The sequence below is a fragment of the Aulostomus chinensis genome, chromosome 8, assembly GCF_037954235.1.
Source record: "Aulostomus chinensis isolate RoL2024-O1b breed Wild chromosome 8, RoL_Achi_v1.0, whole genome shotgun sequence".
Lineage (NCBI taxonomy): Eukaryota > Metazoa > Chordata > Actinopteri > Syngnathiformes > Aulostomidae > Aulostomus > Aulostomus chinensis.
Genome location: NC_141327.1, coordinates 22,489,486 through 22,517,267, shown reverse-complemented (window position 1 = coordinate 22,517,267; position 27,782 = coordinate 22,489,486). Strand labels below are relative to the sequence as shown.

Sequence of the window (27,782 nt, the reverse complement as noted above, 5' to 3'; positions counted from 1 at the left end):
AAATAGTTGTTTATCTGAGAAGTGCTTGCACTGTGGGGCAAATTGAACATTGACTCTCTGACAGTCAGTGGACTTTGATTTGACAAGAGAGAACTGGAGTACACAGTAACGCCTCTCTGTGGATGTCATAAAGAAGCCTGTCTGAAAATATATAAATACAGAGCAAAAGATGCATCGTTCCTTCCTGTGGAGTGGGGCCCTTTATGGATTATATTCTGACCTGTCCAAATCTGCCTAGCAACCAAGGGTATTTAAATTCGAGACGAAGCATGTAAGTGTGTTTTATGTTTTTATCATCAAGTCTACATTTTACTGCAGAACCATCCAGCATGGCATGGCTTATCAATAACTTTTATTAAAAAAAAAAACATCTCTATGATGATGTTAAAAAAGTGGGTGTTCTTTAAGACTATTTGTATTCACTGTGCATCCTGTTGTTGTGTGTTTGTAACCCCAGAAGAAGGAATCATGGTAGGACTTAAACCCTCAGATGTCCCCCCTCCACTGGGGGTGAAGATGGCGAGTGCCGGAGCTGCAGCTTGTATAGCTGACCTTGTCACATTTCCTCTGGACACAGCCAAAGTCAGACTACAGGTATGTGTTCAGTCCTATTAACAAAGAAAGAAGAGAGTGTGCTCAGGAACTCAGTGGTCACTGTCCCCTCTCCAGTACCCCTCCATCAACGCAGTAACACACCAAAACTGTTCTCTGGGTTTTTACTGTAAAGCTGCTTTTAGACTTGAGTACATTCTCTGACTCCAGATTCAGGGAGAGAAGGCAGCAGTGGAGGCGGCCAAGAATATCCGCTACAGAGGAGTGTTTGGGACAATCAGCACTATGATCCGCACAGAGGGGCCCCGGTCTCTCTATAACGGGCTGGTTGCTGGGCTGCAGAGACAAGTGTGCTTTGCTTCCATCAGAATTGGCCTGTATGACAATGTCAAAGATTTCTACACTGGTGGAAAAGACAGTAAGTGGTAACCTCTGAGTGATGAGTTGTTTTTTGTTTTTTGTTTTTTTTCCAAAATCGGTACATCCCCGGTTAGAGATTAAAACCCAAAATTTAGATATAAGGCACATAAAATGGTGCTGGAAGTATGTTATGATATTAAAATATAGACAGACAACAATATGAATCAAATAAAGCAAAGAACACATCATACGAAGCAAATATTAAGTGTGAAAAGTAGGGCTGTGTCTTATCATATCATACATGAAATTCTGTTTGTGATAAGCTTGCTCATATCAGCCACCATTGGTATTTGCTTCATTTAAATACCATTGTGGCTTTTAAAGAATTTTTTTTATCCTGTCTTACATTATAAATTTGCATTTTCACCGCAATTTGAATTTGTGAATAAGCTTTTTCTTTTTTTTCTGTGCCGCCTTCATTGGTTTTATTCAGTATTATAACAAATTCTGTGTATTTTTTTCTGAGAAGTGATTGTTGTTGTTTTTTGCTTGACTCTTAGGACTGAAAGATTGTGTTTTATGTAAATATGTTCATGGGTTTTTAAATGTATATTGTTACCAAAACATATACTACTAAATACAGTTGTAAATCTATATCATCCTACCCAACATATAAGGTTGTTTCAGGTAAAGTGAATGAAGGTCTGAGGGTAAAGACAGCATGCAGAATGCAATTTTTAAGACCTGATTTTTTTATTTCTCCCAATGTAAAACAAAAATACCGTTATATATTTTAAATCCTTCCAAAAAACATCTAGGACGCAAAATAAACGTACTTATCCTCTTTGCAATATGGACCAATAAGTAGTAGGGCCGACCAACACAGGGATTTCAGGGACAATACTGATATATCTGACAAAATATTACATTTTTTTGTGATGATTCCTCAAATATGGCAGGATCACTAACGGTTGGAATAAACGTTACCATCCTGATACTGTACGGTATCGCCACAACACTTATTGTAACACTACAGCTTGACTGGTACTGGATATTGGGGGCTGGTATTGGTACCAACAATAGGGAGTAGAAAATTCCCAAAGCGATACAGTAGAAAATACTCTTTCTGCAATGATCGCTCAATTATAATGATCAAAAACATGTGACAGTTATGGAATGATGGATCTTTAAGGATGAAAAGAAATTATTGTCCGAAATCGGTGTACTGAAATAGCAAACGTCACTGGAGAGTAAACGGTTTTAAATTACGGCAGTTATCTTTCCTCGATTAAGTAATGAGAGAGAAAATAATTGATTCAACATTTACAAATAAATGGATATATTTCGAATAGGCCGGTATTAGCAAACAAATCATTTTGGTAGCATGTTAATATTAAGTTACATAAAACCATCATACATGCTGATTGATGTGCAGCGAATTACAAACAATAGCAAGGTTCCTGGAAGTGTTTTAGTAAAAGTACATATCTATGGTCTATCCTTCACCAGACCCAGGAGTACTAGTACGTATCCTGGCCGGCTGCACTACCGGGGCTATGGCAGTGTCCTTTGCACAACCCACTGACGTGGTCAAGGTTCGATTCCAGGCCCAGATGAACCTGGATGGAGTGGCACGTCGCTACAAGGGAACCATGCAAGCCTACAAACACATCTTCCAGAATGAGGGCCTGCGTGGACTCTGGAAAGGTGATGCTTACGAAGCATGCTAAGTTCTCATCATGATGCCAGTGGTTCAGCACGTAACCATGAGCAGCTCTGTTGGTCTCCTCCAGGAACTCTACCCAACATCACTAGAAACGCCCTGGTCAACTGCACAGAACTGGTGACGTATGATCTGATCAAGGAGGCCATCCTGAGACACAAACTGATGTCAGGTGAGGGCATGCACGCGCATATACATACATATACATACACACACACACACACACACACACACACACACACATGCACAGAGCCATCAGAGACAGATGATTGGTCAAAAGTCCACACACCCCTTTGCCCCTTCAACTGCAGCTGATAACAGCACACATGCTAGTACAGAACACACAGTATTACTGCATTACAAGGCAGTTATTAGTAGGACATCAATCTTTTATACTGTCCCATTCACAAGATTACAGAAGATTCTTTGTCACTCGTTCTCTTTGTCAACTCTCAACAGACAATCTGCCCTGCCACTTTGTATCTGCATTCGGTGCTGGATTTGTTACCACGGTGATCGCTTCACCAGTAGATGTGGTGAAAACAAGGTACATGAACTCACCACCAGGCCAGTACAAGAGTGCAATTAATTGTGCCTGGACCATGTTGACTAAAGAGGGGCCGACTGCTTTCTACAAAGGGTGAGTTCTACTTTAACATAAGCACATTAGTTATTAAACATCTGTATTTGTAGAAATTCTATCATGAGTAAAAATGACCAAGCTGTGTGATTTCTCTGTCTTCATAGTTTTGTGCCCTCATTTCTGAGGTTGGGATCATGGAATGTTGTAATGTTCGTCTCGTTTGAGCAAATCAAGAGGCTAATGATGGTCACCAAGAAGAGGCTCGAGGCCACTAACTAAACCTCCTGTTTGACTGAAGGATCTTAACCACAGCTGGGCTGGAACATCAAGCAAAAGAACAAATCAGTTTCCACTTCAGTTTTATTCTAAAAAAAAAAAAAAAAAAAAATTCCTTTGTCAAAAAGGAATGTTGGTCTGCCTTAGCCAACATGTTGAACTGACATTTAGAAACAGATACGGAATTCTTTTATATTTATCATTTGTGATAACCTCCTTCAAGTTGTTGAGTTTGCACTCTAAGACGTGCAAATTTAGTTCTGCCAAATGTACATTTTAGGCAGCTTAAGCCAGTACACTTTTTACATAACAAGTAGTAACAGTGCCAGTAATGACGTTTAACATGTTTATATAAATCCTAAAAATATATTTGACTTGTTTTTCAGTCATTGTGTTTAATCATTGCACACGCACACGCTAAGACAAAACAGACGTATTTATTGACTTTGAGCAAAATGTGTTAGTGACTACACACCCTCCTCACGGTATACAGACATATTCAGACCGTATTCATGATTTCACGGGGACACATTAAAGGAACACGGGAACTTTCTGGAAAATGTATTTATTTTCTTAACTTCTCCAGACAGACAAGACGATTAAAAAGCCTTCTCTCCTCTGTATGTTAGTTAGCCTAACAATGAATAGTAGAGGGTGTTAAATGTTAGCATACCTTCATCAAAAATTCATCAAATAGATTGGGTATTAATATTCATTCCAAATGTTAAGCACAACCCCAGTTATGTTAATGCAGTCAAAGACTGTTTTAGTGAAAAGTGTATATGATGACGTTTGACAGAGGTATGCTAACCTGCCTATCCACGATCATTCATTGTGCTAAGCTAACTACTGTAGCTGCAAGTTGGTCCTGCTGGTTCTCAACTTCCAAATGCACACACAGAGGAGAGAGGGACATCTATGCTCTTGTCTGGGGAAGATGACACGTTTGTGTTCCTTTAAATCATGCAGAAAAGTTGAAAGCATCAGAACATGGGAATAATTCCTTATGCACATCAAGTTTTATCCATGGACATAAATATCAAATTCCTGAGCAGGTCAACTAAAAGCCGTGTTTTACATAAATACAAAAAAAGACAGCTTAAACTATGGTAGCGAATTACCACATTCAGTAGCTGTCTGCAACAATTTGACTGCTCGCTCTCTGAAAGTGCTTGGACCCATGACAGTCCTCTTTAGCAGCCCTCATTTCCCTTTCATCGAAGGACTCCAAACCACTTGGAATGGGGAGTTTTGAGGTATAGGGTGGTTCATTTGTGCTGTTTAGTATCACTGTAACAACGTGGATTGAGCATACCAAATGAATATATATAAAAAAAAAAAATCATATATTTGAGGGCTTATTAGCTTGAACATTTGAGGAATGTGAGTGACTTCTGACTATTAGGATCTGAGACCTGCATCCTCCGACCTGATCAAACAACATCAGGGGTCATGGAAGGGTCAGGTGACATCCCTGACTAATGTTAGTTGTTAGTGCGGACAGTCAACGTGAGAGACACATCAGGGTCCTTTAAATGTGTCTTGACAATGTTATGGAACTTCTCTCTGTACTGGTTGAAATGCATGATGCTCTCTGGTTCCTCTGCTACCCAGAACTTATCAAACTCATATGCCAGGTAACCTGTGAGAGGAGCAACAAGCAGTTTAAAGGATTATTCAATTACACAGATATCCATAGATATTCATATTCACAGTATTTCTACTCACAGTATAACTGATTGAAGTGCCGGAGCTCAGGCTTCCCCGGAACTGTGTTGTAGAAATGGGGTTTCAAATCGCCGCTCTTCAGCAGGCTGTACGCCATCTCTGTCAGGTTGATCCCAACGATGGCGTACGAATACCTAAAATATGGTAGTTTTCATCAACAAGAATAAAGAGCAGGGATTGGATTCTGCAAGATCTGACAACAACGTATGACCCATATTCTGACCCAATTCTGATCAAATAGGCTCATACAGGACATGTAGGAACTCTTCTCACCCTAGTTTAGGATGGTTTGCATGAGACAAAACCTGCCGTGCTTCCTCAGTGTAGTTTTCACTGAAAAAACTGAGAGGAAAAACAGAAAACATTACTGTTCACTATAAGCTCAGGCTCACATTTACCTACTGATTCATTGAATAAAATAAAAAACCAAAACAACAAAACATAATCATGTTCAACATGTTATTATTAATGATGGACTCTGTTCTTAGTTGCTCTACATGTACAGCTACAACCTTGCTTTGCCCAGTACACTTGCTTTGCTGTTCCATATTAAATGTCAAGCAAGCTGTAAAAACACAACTCCACAGGTCAATTATTGCCAGCAGACCTCATTGTATATGTGCTCAGATTAATTTTTAGACATTGAATGTGTTGACATTCTAAAGGCAGTTTAAACCTGTAATTATTGCTGGTTATATGTATCAATCATAACTGCAGAAAAAAAATTAAGACTCCTATCAGCACGCATGGAGAAAAAAAAAACACCCAAATGTTAGCATCTTTACACTTTAATTAAGACATTTATTGGGTGGTCCATGTGTTCCAGAGGCCTCTTTGATGTCACGAACGGTATTTGCCATTTAGCTCACTATACTGTATGGGGGGTTATTAATGGAGAACTCACACCAGGTTGATGAGGCCCAGCATGCCCATTCCTCTGAAGTCTGTCTTGGGGTCGTCTCCTTGGAAGCCAATGTCTCCCCACTGCTTGGTTATCCTGGACTCCAGTTTAATTGTCGGCATTAGCAGATCCCACAGCTGAAGGTACAAGTACTTATAATAGCAGTTAATCAACCTTATTACTTCTATTTGTATTCCTATTATTATAGCTACTCCCGTCGTTGTCCAGAGTCAGGAGCAAACACACCTTGAACAGCATGGCCTCGTGTTCCTGGTTCTCCGAGCTGAAGACCTCCTTTCTCATGTCCTCCACAGAAATAAACAGCTGTCCGTAGCCTGTTATTTGTAACAAGGAGATGTGTAGCCTCTCCTTGAAGCTATAGAAGGAGGCAGAGCAGAGCAAAAACCAGCAAGTTACATTTAAAAAAAAAAAAAACAAAACCAAAACAAACAAACATGCAAAGAGATCCAAACATTAAAATATTTCAAGAACTAGGAGTGACCGTACAGGGGATCTTTCTGGGGTCTGATGTTCTTCTCTTTCATAATTTGAGTCACACACTGGTCTAAATGGTCCTCACTGGTTTCCAAAGCGCCTCTCAGAACCTACAGAGGAGAGAGCGATGAGGAGGAGAAGGAGGCAGTCACATACATACCAAAGAGAAATGGGTTCAGCGGCTACTATTTAATCCAAGCAGTTAACCACAGAGGGGGAAAAAGGGCTTCTTCTCAATGTCAGAGTGAAACAGATGACCAAGCACATCTGACTGGGAAATGCTGATGCAGCTATAAAGCATGGCAAGCACAGACAATTCATCTGAGCTTGGCAAGTGGAGTGAAAGATAAAGACTAATTAAGTTCAGAGGGCATAAAGTACACTTCTGCTCAGTTACGGCCTGACAGATACTCAACTAGTCAGTGTTTCCTCTGCACTCCTCTTTTAGTCTCAGTTCACAAGCGACTTCGAATGGAATCAGGCGTCTGTTTCCAATCTGCTTAAGTTAAGAGTCGGATCTTCACCCAGGAATTACACCACCCACCTCCTGGCATCTCAGAACAAGACTGCTGCCAATTTAGTTTAGTTTCAGTTTACACTGTAAAGTATTTTCACACATTCCTTCACTGTGTCATTAGCACCCTCGCACTCTCAGTCTGAACATTATCATTATTATTATTATTATTATTTTTATTCCATAACAGCAGATACATTAAAAAAAATCTTAAGACCTGATAGAGCACCCATGTCATTTTTGTTTATTTATTGACTTTTAAAAATATTTTTCATGAGCAGTTTGAGTAAAGGCAATTACTTTTCCATGGAGAGTAAAGGTTCAAGCTTTGTGTGTGTGTGTGTAGTTTTTTTCATATTTCTATCAAGAGAAGCTGAGACATGAAAGGATTTAGTTGATACTGACAATTCTGTTCAGTCTGTCTGACTCCCCTCAGGTATTAGGGGGTTATTAGCAAGATTGACAAAGGTTGTTTTTAACTCGCTGCAATACTACAGTATGATAGCGCCCCTTTGTACATTATCCTTTATCAGTTAACCATTCGTTTTTATTAACCTACTGGGTTTGTCAGCTTGTCAACGCATTTCCGAAAAAGATAAAAGCCAAAACAAATGTCTTAACAACTTTATATAATGAGGGCTTTGAAAACCCCTCAGAACTAAATCTTTGAGATGGTACTATTTGCTGCTGGTGAGCAAGTTTGCACCAGTGTGACTGTGCGTTCCTCTCTAAACAGCGACCGCTGGAAACACAGAAAACTCCACTGGATCATGGATCATAAATAGTTCTGTAGCAAACAAAAGTTGATGAAACTTACACTTTTTTTCCATGAAAATATTCTTTACAAATTAACATCATTTTAAGGATTTGTGGAGAGTAAATGCAAACGTTTGAAGTAAAAGGCTAACGATAAGGTAGGAATGAGCTACACCGTAGACGCATGCCTTCTTATCACCGTAACCATCTAACAATCCTTCTGTGTTTGGCATGAACTTCTTTTTCACTGTTTCTGAAAATGAAAAATAAAGTCCAAGTCTAATGTCTGCCACAACCTCTGTAGTCTTGGTTAGCCACTCGTTCAGAATCACTGGTTTTGTGTTCATTGACTGAAATCATGCGGTAGACCAGAACTTTAAAATACCTCAAGCTCGTTTAAACCTTAAACTTTAATTTAGGTAACTGACTGTCCACACACTGATTTGACGGAGATGAGGAAATGGAAGGTTCGACAATGCTGAAAACTTATTTCAGGGTTTTGGACTAATTCCTGTGCCACTCTGAAACTAAATAAATGTCAATGACAACCGATCAGGTCTTACCTTGTTCTTTGACGACTTGAGAGAGCATTCTACGATAGGACACAGGGTGGAAATAAATGAGAGAAACGGTGGAAAAAAAAAAATGTAGCGAGAGCAATATCAGAGCCATATTTATGTTGACTTCATTCACCTGTCTTGATAGTTCTGGTTGCCCCTGGCTTGTATCCGGAGCAGATTCTTTGCAGCTCACATGTCCCTGTCACCTGTCTGATGAGCCACTTGAGCCAGTATCTCAGGAAGGACGTGTAGACGTACTCCCAGATGAAGCCCAACATTCTCCTCTACATAAGCAGAGACAAGAAACAGAGTTGTAACTTCAAGTGGAAAACATTCATCCCTGATGAACCTCATGAGTCTCTAGCAAGATATAGGTTTCTGATCAGTTGTTAAAAAAAAAAAAAAACAACTGAATCTTGATGATAAAATTCAATCTGCTGATGAACAGCAAAAATAAAGTAACCCATTAATGTAATGTTCAGAGCGGGATGAAGCTTGAGACAAGGTCGTTAAGTTGGATCTCTAAGTACAAATAGTCAAAGTACTATAGCTTACAACTTAAGACACTGAAAGTACCATATGAGGTCAGGATTGACTTAGTAAAGAAAGTGAGATAAGCACATGGTGATGTTGCCATGCATCCCATAACTTCCAGGGTTTCTTTTTTTAAAACTTTTGGTCCTATACTTTCAAATTAAATTCAATTTTAACATAAAAAGCCTTAAGAATGATTTCAGTTGAAATACACCAGTTTCAGGCAAATGAAGGTTCCTCCATTTTTTTTTGGATGTCTTTTTCCTTTATACTGTTTAGCTAAGCAATTTTACAAGTGTTTTAAGTGTAACTTATCATTGTTGTTGTTATTACTATAATTCATTTATTTCTTACCTGTTATATACATACACTAAAAAATAATACTTATGGAATGTTACAGGTCATGTTGGAGCTACTGGTTGCTGCTTGGTGTTTGGTCTAACAAGACTTCATGTTATATAAGATAAACTGTTGTGGAATACGATTTTTTTGTATGAAGTAGCTTATCCCACCAACAAACTGGTAGAGCAAAAATAACTATTTTCCTATTAAAATGAAATTAAGCGAAGAAAACTTGACATGGTAGCACTCAAGCTAAGTCTTCGGTTTTATGCTGAAATTGAAGTTGCACCAAATGCGTGAGTTCTGCAGTAGAACTTTAATTTGTCTGATTGACAAATCTTGTAAATCTGCCCCACTTTTTTTTTTTTTAAATTTCCGTTTAACACACAGTTCTGGTTAAACACTTGTGAATGGGAGCAGCTAAGACGACAACTTGTGCGATAAAATTCTGTCTTCAATATACAAATACATACAACACCTCTTAATTTAGTTCGCCTGAGTACGTCTGCTGTTATGAGGATGCTAGCTACCCAGACAGCCACAACACAAGTGTTGTGTCTGGGGTTAGCATTGTTGCTAAGGCTAACTCAAGACAAACGCTACAATCTGGCTAACGTATACAGCTCCGTGTGGCTTCCACAAATAATCAGACTGCTGCAATTTTAAGTCATCAAACCGCTGCTTGTTACGAATTTATCTAGCGTTAAAACTTACACACGACGAGAATAACGTAACATGCAGACAACAGGTTGTCACTGGGCTCGCCTCACGGTGGCTAACTATGAACCAAATTAAGGTTTGGTCGCCAATATTGATTTGCTAAATTGGTTTTAACGAGAAACGTTGGGTTTGACTTTAATTAATGATTCTTACCTTACGGTCACAGAAACGAGAACACCTCTAAATTTAAGTTCCAGCGGCAGCTACGTGGAGGGTTAGCTACGTTTCTTATGACAACACTTTGCTGTGATGTGTTCACGTTCAACCCGAAATCTATCAATGTGGGTGAAATTGAAAAACTTTCGGATAACACGCATCTCAAATTGTCCTTAAATATGGATTTATGAAGATATTTTAGTATTTTTAGTTACATATTTTGCGATTATAAATGAGTTGAATAGAGAGTTTTAATTGAAATGATAAATTCACATGATGTATTGGAACACAGCACACGCTGGCTCCACACTCGATCACTGCTGCTGCAGCGCCATCTACTGTCCAAACCTTTGTATCTTTGTGTTATTGTTTTCTGGAGATCAGCGATACGGTGTTTGCCATTCCCAATTCAACCACAAGATGCTACCAGATCCCCATTACAATAATAACTTTTATATCTCAGATTGTTATGTTTTTAAATATAATGTTTTAGATATATTTATTCCTATTTGTCACTGATTCTCCTATGATTCACTTGATATCTTTGCAGGCCTACATTTGCTGAGTCACAATAATGTGAAGGTACAAATGGCAGCAGACAAACCTGACATATTTATTGCTAAATGACACTGCTTCTCATCACTTTTTTTCCAAATGGATTGCACTCCAGGCCGCACCCTGAGGCAGCAGTGTAGCGTATCACAGCCAATCCTGAGTTACTCTCCTACAGTGCACTCAGCTGTAATTAAGTCATGGGTCTGCCTTCTCACCTAATCAGTCCCTCTGGGCTTTTAAAGGCAGGAGGTCTATCCCATACAATTACTGCATTCTAGAGGAACTCTGGTCTCAGACTACACCCATGCTATATTTGAAAACTGAATCCCAAGAGTCATTGCTTAGATTATAATAACAGTCTAAGAGATCAGCCTGGGTTTAGATGGGAAGCAATGGAGCCTATAGATCTGATATTGATTCAGTGCTGACAGGTATGACACAAAATCGTTTCCCCTGCACTATAGGAGAGAAAATAATCTAATGTAATCCCCGTAATTGAAAAGAGATCTTAATGTTGCGTTTTTGTCCCTCTCTTCCAAAATGTCCACCCGCAGGGGAGAGTCTGTGTGAGGAAACCAACAGAGAGATTTTTTTTTTCATGTGGAGTACATTAATTTTGTCTGAACAATGAAAAAGAAATCTATCTTAATCAGCAAGTTTGGTTTGATTACAACACTATGTTGCATAACTGCCACTCAAAATGCATGATTCCAAGTTACTGCTCCAATGTGGCCCTCAGAGCTTTGTAAACTTTGACAAGCTGCCTTGATGATGTCATTAGTGCAGTCACATTGGTTAAAAAAAAAGGAGAAAAAAAACCCTAGCCAGTATTTAGAAATGACAAATTGCTCTTTTGTGTTGGCAGCACATGGTTTGATATGATGTGTTCGCCTCTTCATCTCTCACCCCAACCAAGGTTGTGAGAAACCTGGGCGTCGTGATTGATCACCAGCTATCCTTCTCTGACCAGGTTGTGTCTGTCTCCCTGTGCGCCACCCTGCTCTTGCTGCAGGTCACGACCATTTCTCACCTCCACTACTGCAACGTCCTTATTGTGGCTATTCCAGGATGCACAGTGGACGGGTCACAATAAAATTCAAGTGTTTACCCACAAGCTACCAAATGATATCCAAGCAGAGACATCCATCCTGTAACTCTGCAGACTCAAATCCCCTGGGAAGAATTTATTCCAAACACCTCAAACACCCTTACTTGACAAACTCACGCTTATTGTGCACTCCCACTTCTGCTTCCCTTCCACTCTTGTAAGTTGCTTTGGGAATGAGAAAATGTAATGTATGAGAGTGGGATGGCCAATTACACATACAGAGATGATGTGATCACATGGCATGCCTCTAGCTTTTGAAGCTAATCTAAATATGAGTACACGATGCTACCGTTAAATATTTTATTTTATTAACAATTGCACTGCCTGAGTCTGAAGATCTTCTACAATTTAGAAAAATAACTGCACAGTTTTTTCCAACTACACAACTGAAATTCGTACAGAAATAAGAACAGCCGTGTTTATAAATGAGGTGATCATTCCATTATCTTGAGATAACAGCTAATTTTTTTATGCTATTGGCTTAATTCATCTCGTCTCAAGAAAACAAAAAGCAGATTCCTTGAGATAATGAATTAGTTAACCTGTGATGATAAAACAAAAGCTAATTTCCTCTGTGGCTGTTAAAAACAGTTAAGGTTTTTTCTGAAACCAGGAGGGCCATCAGGCATGCCAGCATGGATGGAGGCTTTAAGAGTAAAGATGATTCAAGAGGAAAATATGAAATCAAGAGGTACCCATTACTGATTAACTCATCCAACTGTACTTTAGTCAAAGTCTAACACCTGCAGAAATTACATTGTGTCTCCCTGTCAGAGAAAACATTCACATTGCAGATTACCAAACTTACTCTTTAGTTATGAATCCGCTTCAGCAGTCATGATGGTTATAGGGTTACCATTTAATTGTCAAACACATTGCAATGGTGAACATCCATCCATCCATTTTCTTCTGCTTATGCTTTTAAGGGTTGCGGGGGGGGGGGGGGGGGCTGGAGCCTATCCCTGCAGCCTTCAGGCGAGAGGCGGGGTTCACCCTGGACAGGTCACCAGTCCATCACAGGGCCAACACATAGAGACAGACAACCATTCACACTCACAGCCACACCTACAGTCAATTTAGAGTATCAATCAGCCTCGTTCCCTCTTGATGTCTTTGGACTGTGGGAGGAAGCTGGAGTACCAGAGAGAACCCACACAGGAACAGGGAGAACATGGAGACTCACACAGAAAGATCCTGTGCTGGAGCCGGGACTCGAACCCAGAACCTTCTTGCTGCGAGGCAACAGTGCTGACCACTGCACCACCTTATCGCCTGAATTGTTAACATGTTGCAAAAAGAAAAAAGGGGAAAAAAAGAAGCTCATTTGGTGTATTTACCATCAACTGGTATGAAGGGAATAAAATGGAGTACGTAATGATTATGTTGACAAATGTGAGTTCTTATTTCTACATCATTATTCTCATTTTCTTGGAAAAACCCCATTACAACGATAATGGTGTGATTTTGAGGGGATCTCTATCAAACTCAAATGTTTTCTCAAGGCAGGACTTCTCTGCGGAAGCGCTATATTTAATTCAAGATGTATTTTGACACAAGTATCCTTTAATTTGAACATTTCACGAGACAATGCTGCAATTTGCAATTCAAATCAATTAATTACGTGGCCCTAGTATCAGCAAATGATGGAAACCCAACCGGTGAACTTCAAGGTTGAAACCAGGTGTGATCAATTGATCCAGACTCTCATAATTAACTCATTATTATGTTTTCTTGTGACAAAGCGTCCCTATGGAGAAATCTGCATTTTGTTTCCTAGAAATAACAAAATAAATTAACCTCTTATCATGCAAAAATGAGCTAAGCTATGTGTACATAACTCAATAATCAGTTGTGTTTACTTTATGTCAAATAAAGAAGAAGAGATCAAAAGAGATCATAAATAATAAATAAAGAATAAACACAAGATATTCAGTTCTCAGCTTTGAAAAATCATTGCAATTAGTCGTACTTGCCTTCCGTATACATCCTAATATTCAGGGACAACAGCTTCTTTGAACAAATTTAATGCAACACACATTTTTTTGAGTTTTTTTCACCTTATCTTATTTTCCTCTAACTGAAAAAGTTGCATCTTTGCGATATTAGGCTTCAAAGCCAAATATTTCCTTTCAAATGCCTTTGTTTCTGAGTATCATTTATTATTTAACAGGCTTTGTACTGGCATACCAATGACAATATATTTAAACATAGTGTATTTGCTGTCAAACCTGGACTATCCCCCCTCCCCCCGGGGAACAGACACACACCATTAGGCTGCTGTATACTTTGATCCAATCCATCTGTGAATGATATAAGCAGGCGAAGCATAATAAATCACACAGAATGATTGGAATGGTATAGGATGCCCAAGGAGAAATATGCTTCTCCTGGAATTGAAAGCCAATCCATTTCAAGTGAGTCGATGCTTGCGGCTGCGTGGATCCATCCTTATCCCCCATTCATCCATTCATCTGGTTTACGCTGCTGCACCACGCTGCTGCCTGAGCTGGACCAGTTCTGTCACTGTAGGATGGCACCAGGGTGATAGATAAATGCATTTAGAGTTTTCTTTTTCTTTTTAAAGGTTCGAAGTAATGCTGTGAAAAAAAGGGGGGGGGGAGAGAGAGAGAAAAAAAAAGAATCAAACCAAACGGAGACTCTTTGCGCAGCGCACGGTCAGTCGCTCCGTCAGGGTGCTTGAATTTTGCGCTTTGCAACGGAGGATCGATACCTCCAAGACCCACATTCTGGTGGAAGGCGTGGCTTCATGTCACCGAGACAGGGTTGATTTTCCATATTCATATCTAAGGTTTAGCCTCATCTTAGTGACACGGACGCGCAAACGGCACCCCAAATATAAAGCGTCATTCAAGGTAAGAAGCCTTTTTGATTTTAAGAGATTCATTATTGAGTCATTTGTGGAATTTGCCCGCAAGGTCAAACCACATCAGCAGATATCAGCAGCCTCCGAGGTGTTTGGGTGGGACGGGGCTGCCTATGTAGGATACAGCGCCTGACATAGATCTTAATTGCCCTGAATAGGTCGCATGCATGTTGCCATTTTGCATGAATTTATATTCTGCGTGCGTTCCATCTATCTGTCTTATTTTTAAACTGCTGCAAACCCCCCCCCCCCCACACACACACAAAAAAAGAGCCAGACACCAGTGCGCTTTTTATTGTTGACTAGCTTATGCTTTCCATAAATATTTGCACTTTGTCAACAGACAGGCAGATGAATAGGAGGAGAGCAGGCACAAATGCTCCACCTGGCCATGACTCTTAACACTACAGCTTGTTATGAGGTTTCACACACAAATTCTGCTTGCAAGTAATGAAGTACATCAAAAAAGCAAGGCTGTAGGAGTGAGTGTCTTTATTTCTATATAGGTGTATAAATGTGCACATATCCAACTCATAATATAAAGAATCATGCTTGTTATAAAGCAGAATTGAAAAGATAAACTGTAGTTTAATGTTCTTTTCAAAGCCCAGAATCTGGAAAGAACCCATCATAAATCATCTCAATGAAACAGCTAACCGGTGCTCCCTGTAGACCACTGAATTATATGCTCCTTATGGGCTCTTATGTGCCATTAAAGTCTTGATCAGAACGAGCAGGTAAATGGTGTGATACCAAAAGATCCAGTATTTTAGAGCTCTGCTGTCAGCTGGTACATTACTTGCAGAAACGGACCAGATACTTCGGCACTTTCAGGAAAGAGACTGAGATTAAGACGTTTGTGGAACTGTGGGTCATCATTCAGAATTTATACCAGATTGATTATGTAAGAGGAAAGTGGAGCAAAAGAAGTATACACACACACACACACACACACGCATGCACACATAATTTTTTTTTCTTTTCTGATGCAAATATGCAATTGTTCTTATAATGTTCATTGCTGATGTATCTGTGTTTAATTAGTTGAACTCATATCGCACCAAAATGGCACCCATGTGAGCAAGAGTACGTGAGGCTCGTCTTCTCACCTTATAGGCCTCCACTTACATCATGTAACAGCTCCTAGTAAGAATATCCATGTCACGTTTGGGTGATAATTACCGAGCAAACACTTTCTTACGCAACTTAAGAATACTGAGGGGGAACGAATAGCCCAGTAAATGAGGAACACACGGGATTTTAATGAAAATTTTGCCCTTCTCTTCTCGTCTGAACTTTTTCGGATTTAGATGTTGTGAACTTTATTGCTTTAGACTGACACGGTATTTTTTGCATGCCAAATGAGGGCGACAAATTTGTATTTTTGACATTTTTAAATGTATTTAAGTCTTAATGGAGAGGAACATTAAATTCAAAAGATCACGTGTCTAAACTTGAGTGAGTGTGTCTTATTACGATTAATCACAAGCCTGTGATGAAGGTCTTAATAGAATCGGAAAAAGACAAAAAATATCATCATCACAATTCAAAACAAACACTGATGATTGTGTGTTATGATCATTACACTGACACTCACTTTAACTAGGCAATAGAATTGTTAATGGTTGTGAAGTAAAGACGCCACTTGCTATGTCTGGACCGTGTGAGTCTGCTCTGATTATTGTTGATCTAAATCTAGATCACTCACTATTCTAAAAACTATGTTTATTTTCATCCCATAGGAAAGTGCACAAAGTGACTCATCACACTGTGCATCTGTTTTCATCTTTGGATTATATTGAAAGACTGAAACAGTGAATCCAACATGGGATCTAACCCAAAAAGGACAGTGACAGTCCAGATGGTGCCTCAGCTGGCTGTGGTGGACACGCTGGGCAACAAGGAGTCCAACGCCAACTGGGCTAAAGACCCCAACCCGAAGCTCTCTCAGGTTTGTTCAAAACCCAGCGTCACGTCGACTGACACAAAACAGGATAACCTGTCTCAGACTGCTGCTCCTGCGTCCACCACCCCACACACCCAAAAAACTGCTTCCAAGGGAGATGAACCATCCAGCGGCGCTGTGTCAGACAAACCAATACCAACTAACGCAAACCAGACAAAATCAGAGAATGTGACAGGTGGAGAGAAACAGCCACCAGTCCTGACTGTGATAGACAGAGGTGTGGGTGAGGCAGGCAGCGACCAGAGGGATTCTAATGCTAATATGAGAATGTCAAGCTTGGCTGATGGAAAGGATATCTGTAAGGACATTTCAGCATCTGCAGTTTCAGCAGCAAAGGTCGACGTACAGACTGTTGACTGCAGAATAAAAGGGCCACCTGAAGAGGAGAGTGCAAAGCCTGTGGTGCTGGGAAGTGACACATCGGCACGAGAAGCGAGTACAAAACATGTCTCTGCAAATAATCAAAATCTTAATAATGCCTGTGACTTGAGACATGCAGCCCCTGAGGCTTTGACTCCTCGCCAGGTTGATAAAGGAGGTATCCCTGCTGCTATAAACAAGGACATTGCGTTACCACAGAAATTAAATGAGTCTGATCAAATACAGAGATGCTCACAAAGGTCTGTTGCTCTCCAAGAGACACCCAAACGCAAACTAAGCACGGAAACCGCAGCTCTGCTTACATCACCACCATCTACTAGCAAAAGTGCAGAAGTCAAGACTACAAATAAGAATTCAAAAGCTCCAGAGCAGGATTTGCAGCCAATAAAGAAGGCACAAGTCATAGACAAACATCAGCCAGTGTCTTTGGAGAAGGGCTCATCATCTTTGCCCCAGGCGATACCAAACATGCCAGCATTTGGGCAGGGGGCTGAGGAAACCGGCCAGACTGACACAGCTGTCTTTGAAGGGCAGCATCAACAGCCGGAGCCTCACTGCAAGCTCTACAGGGAGGCTTCAACCATGACCTCATCCCTGTTATCCACCCCAGTCAAACAGTGTCATGATATGGAAGTTCAGGCAGTAGCTAACATGTGCAGTAAGGGTGTATCCACAAGTCCGAGCCTGATGCCCTTTGGTGTCAGTCACAGGCCAAATGCTGCTGTCGTCCCCCTGGATGAGGTGCAGGGCCTTGCTGTTGTTTGCCAGGCTGATGGGGGCGTGGGCTTCCATCAGATTGGGCCGTCGCAGATGAATATAAGTTCTCTTTTAACCTGCATTGATTCACGATCAGAGAGACTTACGGTTGAGGCTGAGATGTGCCCCAACAATAACTCTGATAAGATGTTGGCACAGAGGGAAGACACAAGGCTTGGAGCAAAGCCAAAAGAAAGAGGAACAGCTCTATGCAACATCCAGCCAGTTTATCAAATCAACATTGAACATAGCAACCATAAGGAGCAAGGAGACACGAGTATTCCCCAAAATAAAAACACAGTTCAGACATCTGCAGCGAGAGCAGCCACTGCTGGAGCTCCCTCTCTTAAATCAGGAACATCCCCAGAGACAGACGTTGCTATCGAGCTTGGATCTGCTGACAGTAACAATGCTGCGCTGTCTCAGGCTGCTGCTACAACCAAGCCCAAACAGGCCCTGCCAACACCAACAACAGCAAACACCACATCCCAGTCAGACCTAACAAAAAATAAATCTCAAAGTCCTAAAGATGTGACTCAAGCTGGAGGAAAAGTTCAGACAAAGGAGACAAATTCTGGCAAGCAGACAATTGAGCCAGAGAGAAACGATGAGGAGGATGAGCAGTCGGGTAAGCAGAAAGGGAAGAGCGTTCATGACGTCGTCTGGGATGAGCAAGGGATGACTTGGGAGGTCTACGGGGCCTCTGTTGATCCAGAATCTTTGGGTTTTGCCATTCAGAGCCACTTGCAGTGCAAAATCAAGGAGCAAGAGAGGAAACTGATAGCTCAGACTTCCTTCCGAAAGTCAATCTCTGGCGTGGATTCACCGCGAAAAAATAAGAAGAACAAAAGGAGGCAGCAGAACATTTTCAGGTCAATGCTGCAAAATGTCAGACGACCCAACTGCTGTGTGCGTCCCCCTCCCTCATCTGTCCTGGAGTAGCACAGCAAAGATGTAGCCGGTGTTAGACATCTCCTTTTTCCTAGAGGTCAAAATGTTTGTCCTCCCCTGGTTATGGTTGCAATACCTAGTGACCCATTAATCGGGGTGACGATCCCTGTAAGTATACCTGGAATGTTGTAGAATAGAGTCTATTTGTGATGTTTGTGAACAATGGCGATAAAGGTAGGAAATAGAGATATAAAAATGAACAATTCAAAAACTAATTTTATAGAAATAGATATTATAAAAGAATGTCCAACAGTTTTTAAATAAAAAAAGGCAATAATAGTGAAACGCATGTATATTAGTAACAATGGCAGTTGTATGAAATCCAGAGCTTTACATGAAAAAGGCACTGATCATGGATAGATATATAACTTACTGTCAAAATATTTGTGCTAATATATTAAACCAACATCTCATTACATTTGATGCATTTGGTAAATGTTTTTGAGGTGTTTTGGGACCCTATATTTATAAGATTGCTGTATTTTCTTTTCATGCACATTTATTTTCTAGTAAGTGATTAAAAAAAGGGACTGTATGCATACATGCACTGTTTAATCTCTGTTATTCTTTGGTTTTCTATTAAAACAAAGGAAAAACTAAGCTGAGATTTATATATTCTTTATTTCTATCTTTTAACAGAGATTTGCTTGAGAACATCTTTATTCTGGGGTGATTTTTTTTTTAAATTAATATTCAATGTTAGTATAGACAGAAATGTTTGCCACTGAGAATTCAGAGGCATGAAAGGTCATGAGCGATGCATTTTGTTTTGATAACAGGAAGACCTGCAGTAAATCTGAGGGCAGTCTGGAAGGGATTGACATCCTGTGACAGAGTAGTGAGGGGAAAGTAAGTTGAAGATTCAAATGAATGAAGTCACAAGCTAATTTCTGGACTCACGAACAATTAAAGCTATATTATGTGACATTATATCTTAAGTTTTGCTGTTGCCTCCTGTCACTATTTTGGCTGTAAAATGGTGGGTACATTTTTTGGGCGTATCACACGACCATTATAAAATGAATCATTTCACCTTATGAAATTAACCCATCTGGTCTGAATGCATTTGGAAAATCTAGAGGAGCCACACAATTTATTTATTCAAATGCATCACAGTTAGCAGAAGGCTACATGGAATTAGCCAGCACAGCTAACGTGAGTCTCTGGTGTGTGAGATCTGCCCACAGAGCCTCCTACCTGCAACATGGGGAGGTTGCTACGCGCAGAAACTCCATAGAAGAGATTCAGAGTGATTTACCCGGCAGCGATGAGCTTAATGAACATTGCCAGAACTTTTATGGCGAGGATTTGAATGTAAGAGATGTTCATTTATAATAAAACATGATGCACTACAGCTTTAACATGTTTAGTTGAGACAGTTGCAAGTGTATTAGTTCTAGGTGCTATTTGAATGGGATGTATTAAATTATCAAATATATATATATATATATATATATATATATATATATATATATGTATACATACATATAAAAGAAATCTCCAAAACACTTTCTCTGAAAGAATTAAAATGCTTTGAATATAATAAATCTACTTTTAGTGTAGAGATAAAATATGTCAGTCTCCTTTTGACGAACATGGAAACTAACACTCCATGGAGTTTGCAGGTAGATAGAAATGTTTTGCAATCTGAGTGCACTTTTCCCTGAGTGCAGGATGCGATCACTCAGAGAACCCTGTGAAACTGTTGTTGCAGGTCAGTAAAAACCCAGGCAAAGGGACATTTCTATAGAGGAAGTGTGATCATGTTTTGGCGTGAGTCTCGGAGGTACGGGTTTGAGGAGAAGGCTGAAAATGTGCACCTGGAGGTTTTCCTGGGTTGATCAGAGGAAGTTGTCTACTGCCTCTAAATGTCTGTGCGAAAGCAACAGCAGAGAGTAAGTTGCTGAAGTTCTGTGTATTTTCAGACATTAAAGGCCTCGCAGTCCTATGGACTATTTATTATGTCTATTTGGAGTTTTGGAGGTTTTCTACTTGCAGTATCAACATCCAAGTTGTAATTAAAACTGACACTCACACTTGGCCTGGTTGCCTTGTCTCATTCTGAAGCATGATTGTCCCTCCTTCCCACTCGCCCGCGAGCGTGCTCTCACATTTCTCTGAGCCCAGTCTCCCATAGCCAGATGTCTTACCTCTGACTGGTGCCAGCATCAAACTTCTGGCACAACAAATGCTCTGGCTTGTCTGTACTTCTGGAACCCGATCGTATTATTATTATTACAATCAGAGCAAAGGCCAGGATGCAACTACAGTGCCCTTTAAAATAAAGCCAAGCCATATATATCTATATATCTATATATATCTAGATATTGATATTGATATTGATATATTGATATTGATATATTGATATATATAGAACAAAATAACTCAGGCCCGCCCTATTCTGCAGAACTTTGATCCAAATCTTTATCAAAACTCACCATTTTCAGGTTGTAGGTTGCTACTAACCTGCTGGCTTTGTTGAGTTTGTTGCTGTTTCAAGAAGGGAGAGGGACTTTGAAAACGGCAGCACACTGTGTAATTACACCATGCTAAAGTTAGCTACTTCCAACTGTGTTGGAGCCAAGGAAGCGTACCAGTCACTCAGTCCCGGCACACCAACCGATCACACCAGTCAACAGAATTGCGTTTTAGGGGCAAAAGTGCTGAAGCATGGTATGGATGAACTGGCACAAGTAGGTTTAAGAAACTCTGCATTTTTCCTAAAGCTCTTCTACAAGTGTGTCACTGATAGTGCAGATGCGTCTGGAAAACACTGATCTTTACAGGAACTTAATAAGAGTATTAAGAACATATAAATATTGCAAGATTTCATGACATTTCCTCTTGTGATATGTTATCAATAGACTGCTGCCAACTGAAAATGCAGTGAGTGATCTAGGCGTATCTTTACTTCATTCAAACAGATAATGTGATTCTTGGTAAAATAACCGTTTTATAATGTATTGTTTTTGCTGTGTTGTTATTCAGAGTATCATGATTGCATTGTATTGTCAGTTACTGTGTGATTCCTCTTCTTAATCCAAACCAAATTCACACCGCACATTGACTTTGTAATAACTAAAAAGGCACTTGAAGAATACAAACATCCACTAAGGTTAAAAAAAAAAAAAATTGACGCTTATCATCGAGTTAAATAGATCTGCTGCAACTTCGGTGGGATCTTCTTGGTCCTGCCACATCCTTCCACCAAGTTTATGAAAATCAGCTTGATGTTTTTAGCATAATCCTGCTGAGAGACAGACAAACACACGGCACCAAAGAGATAAGCTCCTTGGCGAAGGAAACGATAATCAAGCCAAAATACCAGTCAAGCACAATTTTTGAAAAGTGTGAGAAGGCTTTTAATATCAAGGCACCATAAAGTGGAAACGCATGTGAGTTTGGGAAAATGAGTGTGTGGAAGTTTAAAGCAAGATTCAAATGCGAACATTCAAAAGAGCAACTGACAGATCTTTGGAAAAGCACGAATTAAGAATAAATGTAAAATAGAGCAGTCGCCATACAAGCTCCAAACTAGGAACTAGTTTAATTAGTTTTCTATGTCTGTTTTACAAAGTCATACATCTGATGGATGTGGAGGAAGGGTCTAGAACGGAATAGTTTGAATTATAACAATAATAATAATGATAATGATAGTGATAATAAGTAGCAGTCGTAGTATTGGTAGGAGTAGGAGTAGGAGTATATCAATGATGATGCTACATGAAAGGTATGATAATAACTAAATAGATGAAAAAAAAACACGATAACAAAACTAATAATAATGTCACTACATAAAGAAGTTTTGAAAATGACAGCAATGACAGAAAATGCTTCAATGAAATGTTAATTACACAAAAAAATAATATATTAAAAATTATACAGTATAGTATAGTATAGTACAGTTGTAGTGTAAGGCTACCAGCTTTAGGGAGGAACCTACTGTTGGGGGGTAAACTTTCCTACAACTGTATTATTTATAAAATCATCATTTGTGGATTATCAACAGTATATTGCTCAGCTGTTTTGTGGAATATCGTGGTTACGGTGAGCGCGGTGGTATCGTGTCGCCCCCCCCCCGATCCACAGCAGGGCCTCATAATGTTCCTCTCCTGTAATTATCAGCCGTCGGATGCAGTTTTTGGATCCATAACTAAACCAAATGTTAAACACACTGAGGAATGGTATACTGTTATATATGGTCAACACCTCCCTTCAGTGTGAATTTACCATCCTGACGGCTGTGACACTGATTTCAGGAGACTGCTGTTATTGTCTTAACAAGCTTGTCACTTCCTGTTGATGTCAGGACTTGATAGCACGAGGGTGTGTGTGCGTGTGTGTGCTATACTGTGTTGTGAGATGTCACAACCTGTGAAGAACAACCCAGAATGAACTGTCTTCTTAGATCCCCTGGGATCAGACATCCCATCTAGTGGTCACATGTCTCCTGTCCTGTCCTACCTGCTCAGGCTTGCATGTGTCTGAAGGTGTCGCTGCCCTCGTAACCTCTTTACATTTCTCTCTTCCCTTTTTATACATCAACTCTGTCCATTTTTCTGTACCCACTCTCCAGCCTTAATTCAGATTCTTTCAGCTTTAATTAGCTGTGTTTCAATTTTTAATAACCCCTCCGCTCCCCATGTCGTTATGACTGCTTCCAATTTGGAAGTGCAGATTAGATTTTGCCACAGGCGGTGGGCAGCACAGAGAGATTTATTCCATAGACAAGGAACATGGTGGAGAGGGATTTTAAAGGCACACTGACAAATACCACCCACTGCCACAGAGATGTGACTTGCCTTCAGTATCCACCTTTGCATCAGGTCCTGCTCTGCATTCTCAATGAAAACATGCCTCAGACACAGAACCATAATCTACAATCTCTGTGTCTGAGGCATGCTTTCATTGAGAAAGCCTGTAGCAACTGACCTGACAGTCTCTCGTAACGTTTCTTGTTTCTTCAAATTTAAGTCCTTTGTTTGACATTTATCCTTCCATCCATCCATCCATCCATCCATCCATCTTCAACCGCTTATCAGAAATAGGGTCACATGGGGTAGCAACTCCAGCAAGAGAACCCTTCCCTACCCACGCTGGACTGCTCTGAGTGGGGGATTCCGAGGCGTTCCCAGGCCAGCTCGGAAGCTTGAAGAGGTTGTCCATCCACTCGGCCCTGGCTCTGCCCCACGGCCTCCTCCCAGTTGCACGTCACCTGCCTAGTGAAGCATCCAGTTGGCATCCTGACCAGATGCCCAAACCACCTCAGCTGGCTCATTTGGCGCAAAGGAGCAGTGACTCTACTAAGAGTCCCTCACCACTGACCAAAACCAAAATATACACCATACCATATTTAAAGTAAATACTAACACATTAATAGTAATTCTGCACATTTTACATCCATCACCATACCATTAAAACTTTCTTTTCTCTTAAAATATTATATCAGATAGAACACCTTTTTGGTATCATAGTTCTGCGAAGAATAAAGAATTTTGCTACAGTGAAGGTACGTTAATAACGTTTATGAATGATAAGAGAAGAGAACAAGCATTGCTTAAGCAGAATTAACCATTTATTAATGCACTTTGCTGTTATTCTAAAAGAAGCCCAGTTTTTCAGTAGTCCAAGCTAACGTGACGACCAGATACAGTGGTTAAATAAGCAGTAACTAACTGTAATTAATAAATGCAAAATATATCTATCAGAACCATCAGTTCATATTTGCTGTATTAAAGTACATAACTAGCAATGAATCCCATGTGATTGTACTGAAATCCGCCAGCAGTGACAGTACGGCACTAATGCCCAGCTTGAGAGCAAAACAATAATCTCTCAAGTGTTACTACTTAACGAGGAAAATCCCAGGCTGAGTCACAAGTGAAAATTAAAGACTGATGGACCGTGAGAGGAAGCTGGAGCTACTTGTTGCAGCCTGAGAGGCTCCCCTGACTCACGCTGAGAGGCTGATGGCCACAGGGACATGGTGGTGTAATATGTAGAGACGTGAAAATAACTTTCTCTTGTTGTGGAGAATTAAATGAACCGGACTGACACCAACTTCGGCAGCTTCGGGGGAATTTACTTAGTTTCAACACGATACAGTTTCACAGCAATCTTCACAGTGGATCAAATTCTAAATCCCTCCTTGATTTCAGAGGTTTCTTGTACCCTAAAAATCATCATCCAGCCAGCGCTTGCATGTGTGACGTTGCTCCTCAGTGTCCCAAACTTGGTCATATGAGTGCACATGCAATTATGTGTGTGTGTGTGTGTGTGTGTGTGTGTGTGTGTGTGTGTGTGTGTGTTTTACAAAGCTGAGGATAATGTCAATTAACAAGTGACAGTTGAAATGGAAGAACCAATATAGTGATGGTTACATTGATTTAAAGAACGGGGCTGTGTTGATTCACAGTTGATGATATTCTCATTGTGTATTTTTGAATGGTTATGAGTACGATTCTCATGTCTTGAACTTCCTCCCCGTGTAGATGTCAATATGTTGTTTTTTACCTTCAAAGTGAAATTACCCACAACTTTGTAAAATTCTAGGAAGGTGGGGTTAGAGGAGGGCCATAATGTGTATTAATATCTTTTAAATTGATGGTATAACTATGTGAATGGCAATGTGAAAATAATAACACAAAAACATTGACATTTTGACCAGTTTTATTTAGAGTCTAGTAGAAATATTCATCCACAAATTCATCAATCAAATACCACACAATACCAAAAAAAAGTGGCTTATGTGAAAAACAACAATCAAAATTACTATAAAAAATGTTAGCAGGAGTCTTTTTATCCAACCTCAGAACACATGCAAGTATATTCCTTTAAAAGTGCAATATAATGCTTGAATTGCGAAAGTACACTCAAATTATTAACGCTATGAAGGTTTGTAATAATATCTCATGGCCGATACGTCCTAATAACAGCAGCAGCTGGAAGTTTTTTGAGCTTTAACTGTCATCCAACAGATACTTCGCTGTTCTGGTTTTGGGATTTGAGATCTGCTTGCAGTGTGACCCAGTTAGATTCATAAACACACAAGCTTCCTCCTCGCTTGTAGAAAACCCTTACAGAAGCTCTGCGACTTGGACAGAAGCCATTACAATTATCCCGACCATCACCAGAATAAAATCTGTTCCCTCACACATCATTTGTGTCATAGGCGACACACTCTTATCACCAGGATGAGTGCTAATGACTATTTACAGATCATATTTTGAGATTGTGGGGTGGGTAATTAAGGGTGGTTGGAGATCTTAGGGCTGCCATTTTGTCCCATATAACCCAGACCTGCTCTTGAGATTTAACAGCTGAGCGGAAGAAAAAAAATCTCCATTTCCAACAATATCTGCGTCGTTCTTCATCATCTTTCTTCTTTTATGTTAATCTCTTACACTCTCTCACTCTGCCCTCCCCTTCAACTCCCCATTTTCACTTTTAGCTTTCATTTCTCTCTGTCCCAGACTCTCTCTTTGACGATGATATCATAACGAAGCATGCTAAGCCAGAAACAGTATAATTAAAGCTTCTGCTGGCTTCCACTATGTTGAATATTTCCCATAAAGCAATCTCCTACTACTTATTCATGATGGTATCATATTAGTGAGATAGCTAGAAGTCGTGCTCGCCCTCCTGATGGCCGCCTCTTTCCCAGTGGAATATGTGGCCTACATTTGTTTGTGGTGCAGTGCTGGGCTGTATGTTCCTTTAAACGACTCCAGTTTTCTGCATTGTATGCCTCGCACCTCTTTGTGTATCAACTATTTCACCGTGACATGTCATCTTTTCTATCTGCCTCAGCAGCACAAGACACAAACATGCAGGTATCCACTGATATATTACATAATTTACCATTCAGAACACAAACACATGGCCCCGTAAGCCCCTGTAACATAGCATAAATGTGCAAAGATGCACCTTTGAAAATGAGTATATATGCACACAAATACACACGGAGGTCACCCTCTCTGGCTTCATTAGAGATTGCTTTATTATGGCTGACAGATGTGCCCATAAATCATACAGGTCCCCTGGTGGAGGCTAGAAGATCCAAAACAAACTGATAGAGGCGAAACAGAGAGAGGGGAAGAGAGAGAGAGCGAGAGAGGGGAAAACAGGAGGGCAGAAACAGCCCAAGCACACATGCATCAATATACTGTATATGTCTTACACAATAGGTCCCCACTTTTGCTGCAAAACCTTCACTCTAAAGATTTTTTTTTTCCCTTCATCTTCAGTGTCCCTGTAGAGTGATAAGCAGCTTTTTGTTCCTTCATCGCCTTTTGTCAGAGGAAGAGAATGAAAGGAGAGTCCAACTCTTGCATGGAAAATGAAGTGAAGAGGGCTGGAGATGATTCTGATAAAACCCAATCAAACGTCTTTATATAAAGGTTGAGCCCAAGGCTGAGATTCACCTTGCACAATGTACTCCCGATGACTGGATTTTTTGTTTAAAAAAACCTGCACATTCCCCGTCAAGTCCAAAGACAGTTAATCTCCCAGTTCCTTCACACCAGGAACAGGCATGAAAATCAACCGTCTGAAAAAGACACGTTGGGTGCACACTGGAGATGCTGTGATTGACAGTGATTCTCATTTTCTAGAGCGTGAACAGGCTCTGAGTCAAGGTCAAACAAAACGTCTTTGTCCTCTTCTTTTGTCTAAAACATAAATAGTAACAATGATGATGATGTAATATATAAAATACAAAAATACAGTCAGACTATAAAATACTCACCATTTCCGCGTTTAAGATAGGGACATTTAAAGAAGTTCTAGTTTTTAAACTTCGTTGTGTTGAAAAATTGAACGCAGATTTGTGCTGTGAGCAATAAGTTCAGCATTCAAGCATCAGTTTTTAAATTAACTATTTTCTGCCTGCAGCTCAGACAATAACGCCCAGTTTGTAGTGAGAAATTATAAAATCACGCATCACTTGGTGTCGAAGGATAAAAATAATGGAAAAGACCATA

General features: G+C 40.1%; 3 protein-coding genes across 4 annotated transcripts; 2 read left to right on the top strand and 1 right to left on the bottom strand.

Moving 5' to 3' along the window:
* Positions 1–120: 120 nt before the first annotated feature.
* On the top strand, positions 121–5,734 carry ucp1 (uncoupling protein 1). The gene is made up of 7 exons (XM_086211733.1): positions 121–271; positions 458–594; positions 763–970; positions 2,422–2,619; positions 2,706–2,807; positions 3,095–3,275; positions 3,383–5,734. The coding sequence occupies exons 2-7, from the start codon at positions 469–471 to the stop codon at positions 3,495–3,497; spliced, it is 930 nt and encodes a 309-aa protein (XP_086067859.1). The 5' UTR covers positions 121–271; positions 458–468; the 3' UTR covers positions 3,498–5,734.
* Positions 3,619–10,344, bottom strand: elmod2 (ELMO/CED-12 domain containing 2). The gene is made up of 9 exons (XM_086211734.1): positions 10,198–10,344; positions 8,582–8,732; positions 8,452–8,480; positions 6,631–6,728; positions 6,370–6,499; positions 6,127–6,260; positions 5,496–5,564; positions 5,223–5,356; positions 3,619–5,136 (listed from the first exon to the last, which is right to left on the bottom strand). Exons 2-9 carry the CDS (start codon positions 8,724–8,726, stop codon positions 4,979–4,981), a joined length of 897 nt encoding a protein of 298 aa, XP_086067860.1. The 5' UTR covers positions 8,727–8,732; positions 10,198–10,344; the 3' UTR covers positions 3,619–4,978.
* A 4,151-nt stretch (positions 10,345–14,495) lies between these two features.
* Positions 14,496–20,687, top strand: gprin3b (GPRIN family member 3b). 2 transcript variants are annotated; one of them, XR_015117483.1, is made up of 3 exons: positions 14,496–14,736; positions 16,490–20,115; positions 20,516–20,687. XR_015117483.1 is itself a non-coding variant. In XM_086210238.1 (2 exons), exon 2 carries the CDS (start codon positions 16,573–16,575, stop codon positions 18,790–18,792), a length of 2,220 nt encoding a protein of 739 aa, XP_086066364.1. In that variant the 5' UTR covers positions 14,496–14,736; positions 16,490–16,572; the 3' UTR covers positions 18,793–20,211. The 2 variants fall into 2 exon arrangements, 1 of the variants encoding a protein (XP_086066364.1); XM_086210238.1 differs by lacking the exon at positions 20,516–20,687 and having other exon boundaries at positions 16,490–20,211.
* Positions 20,688–27,782: the final 7,095 nt, after the last annotated feature.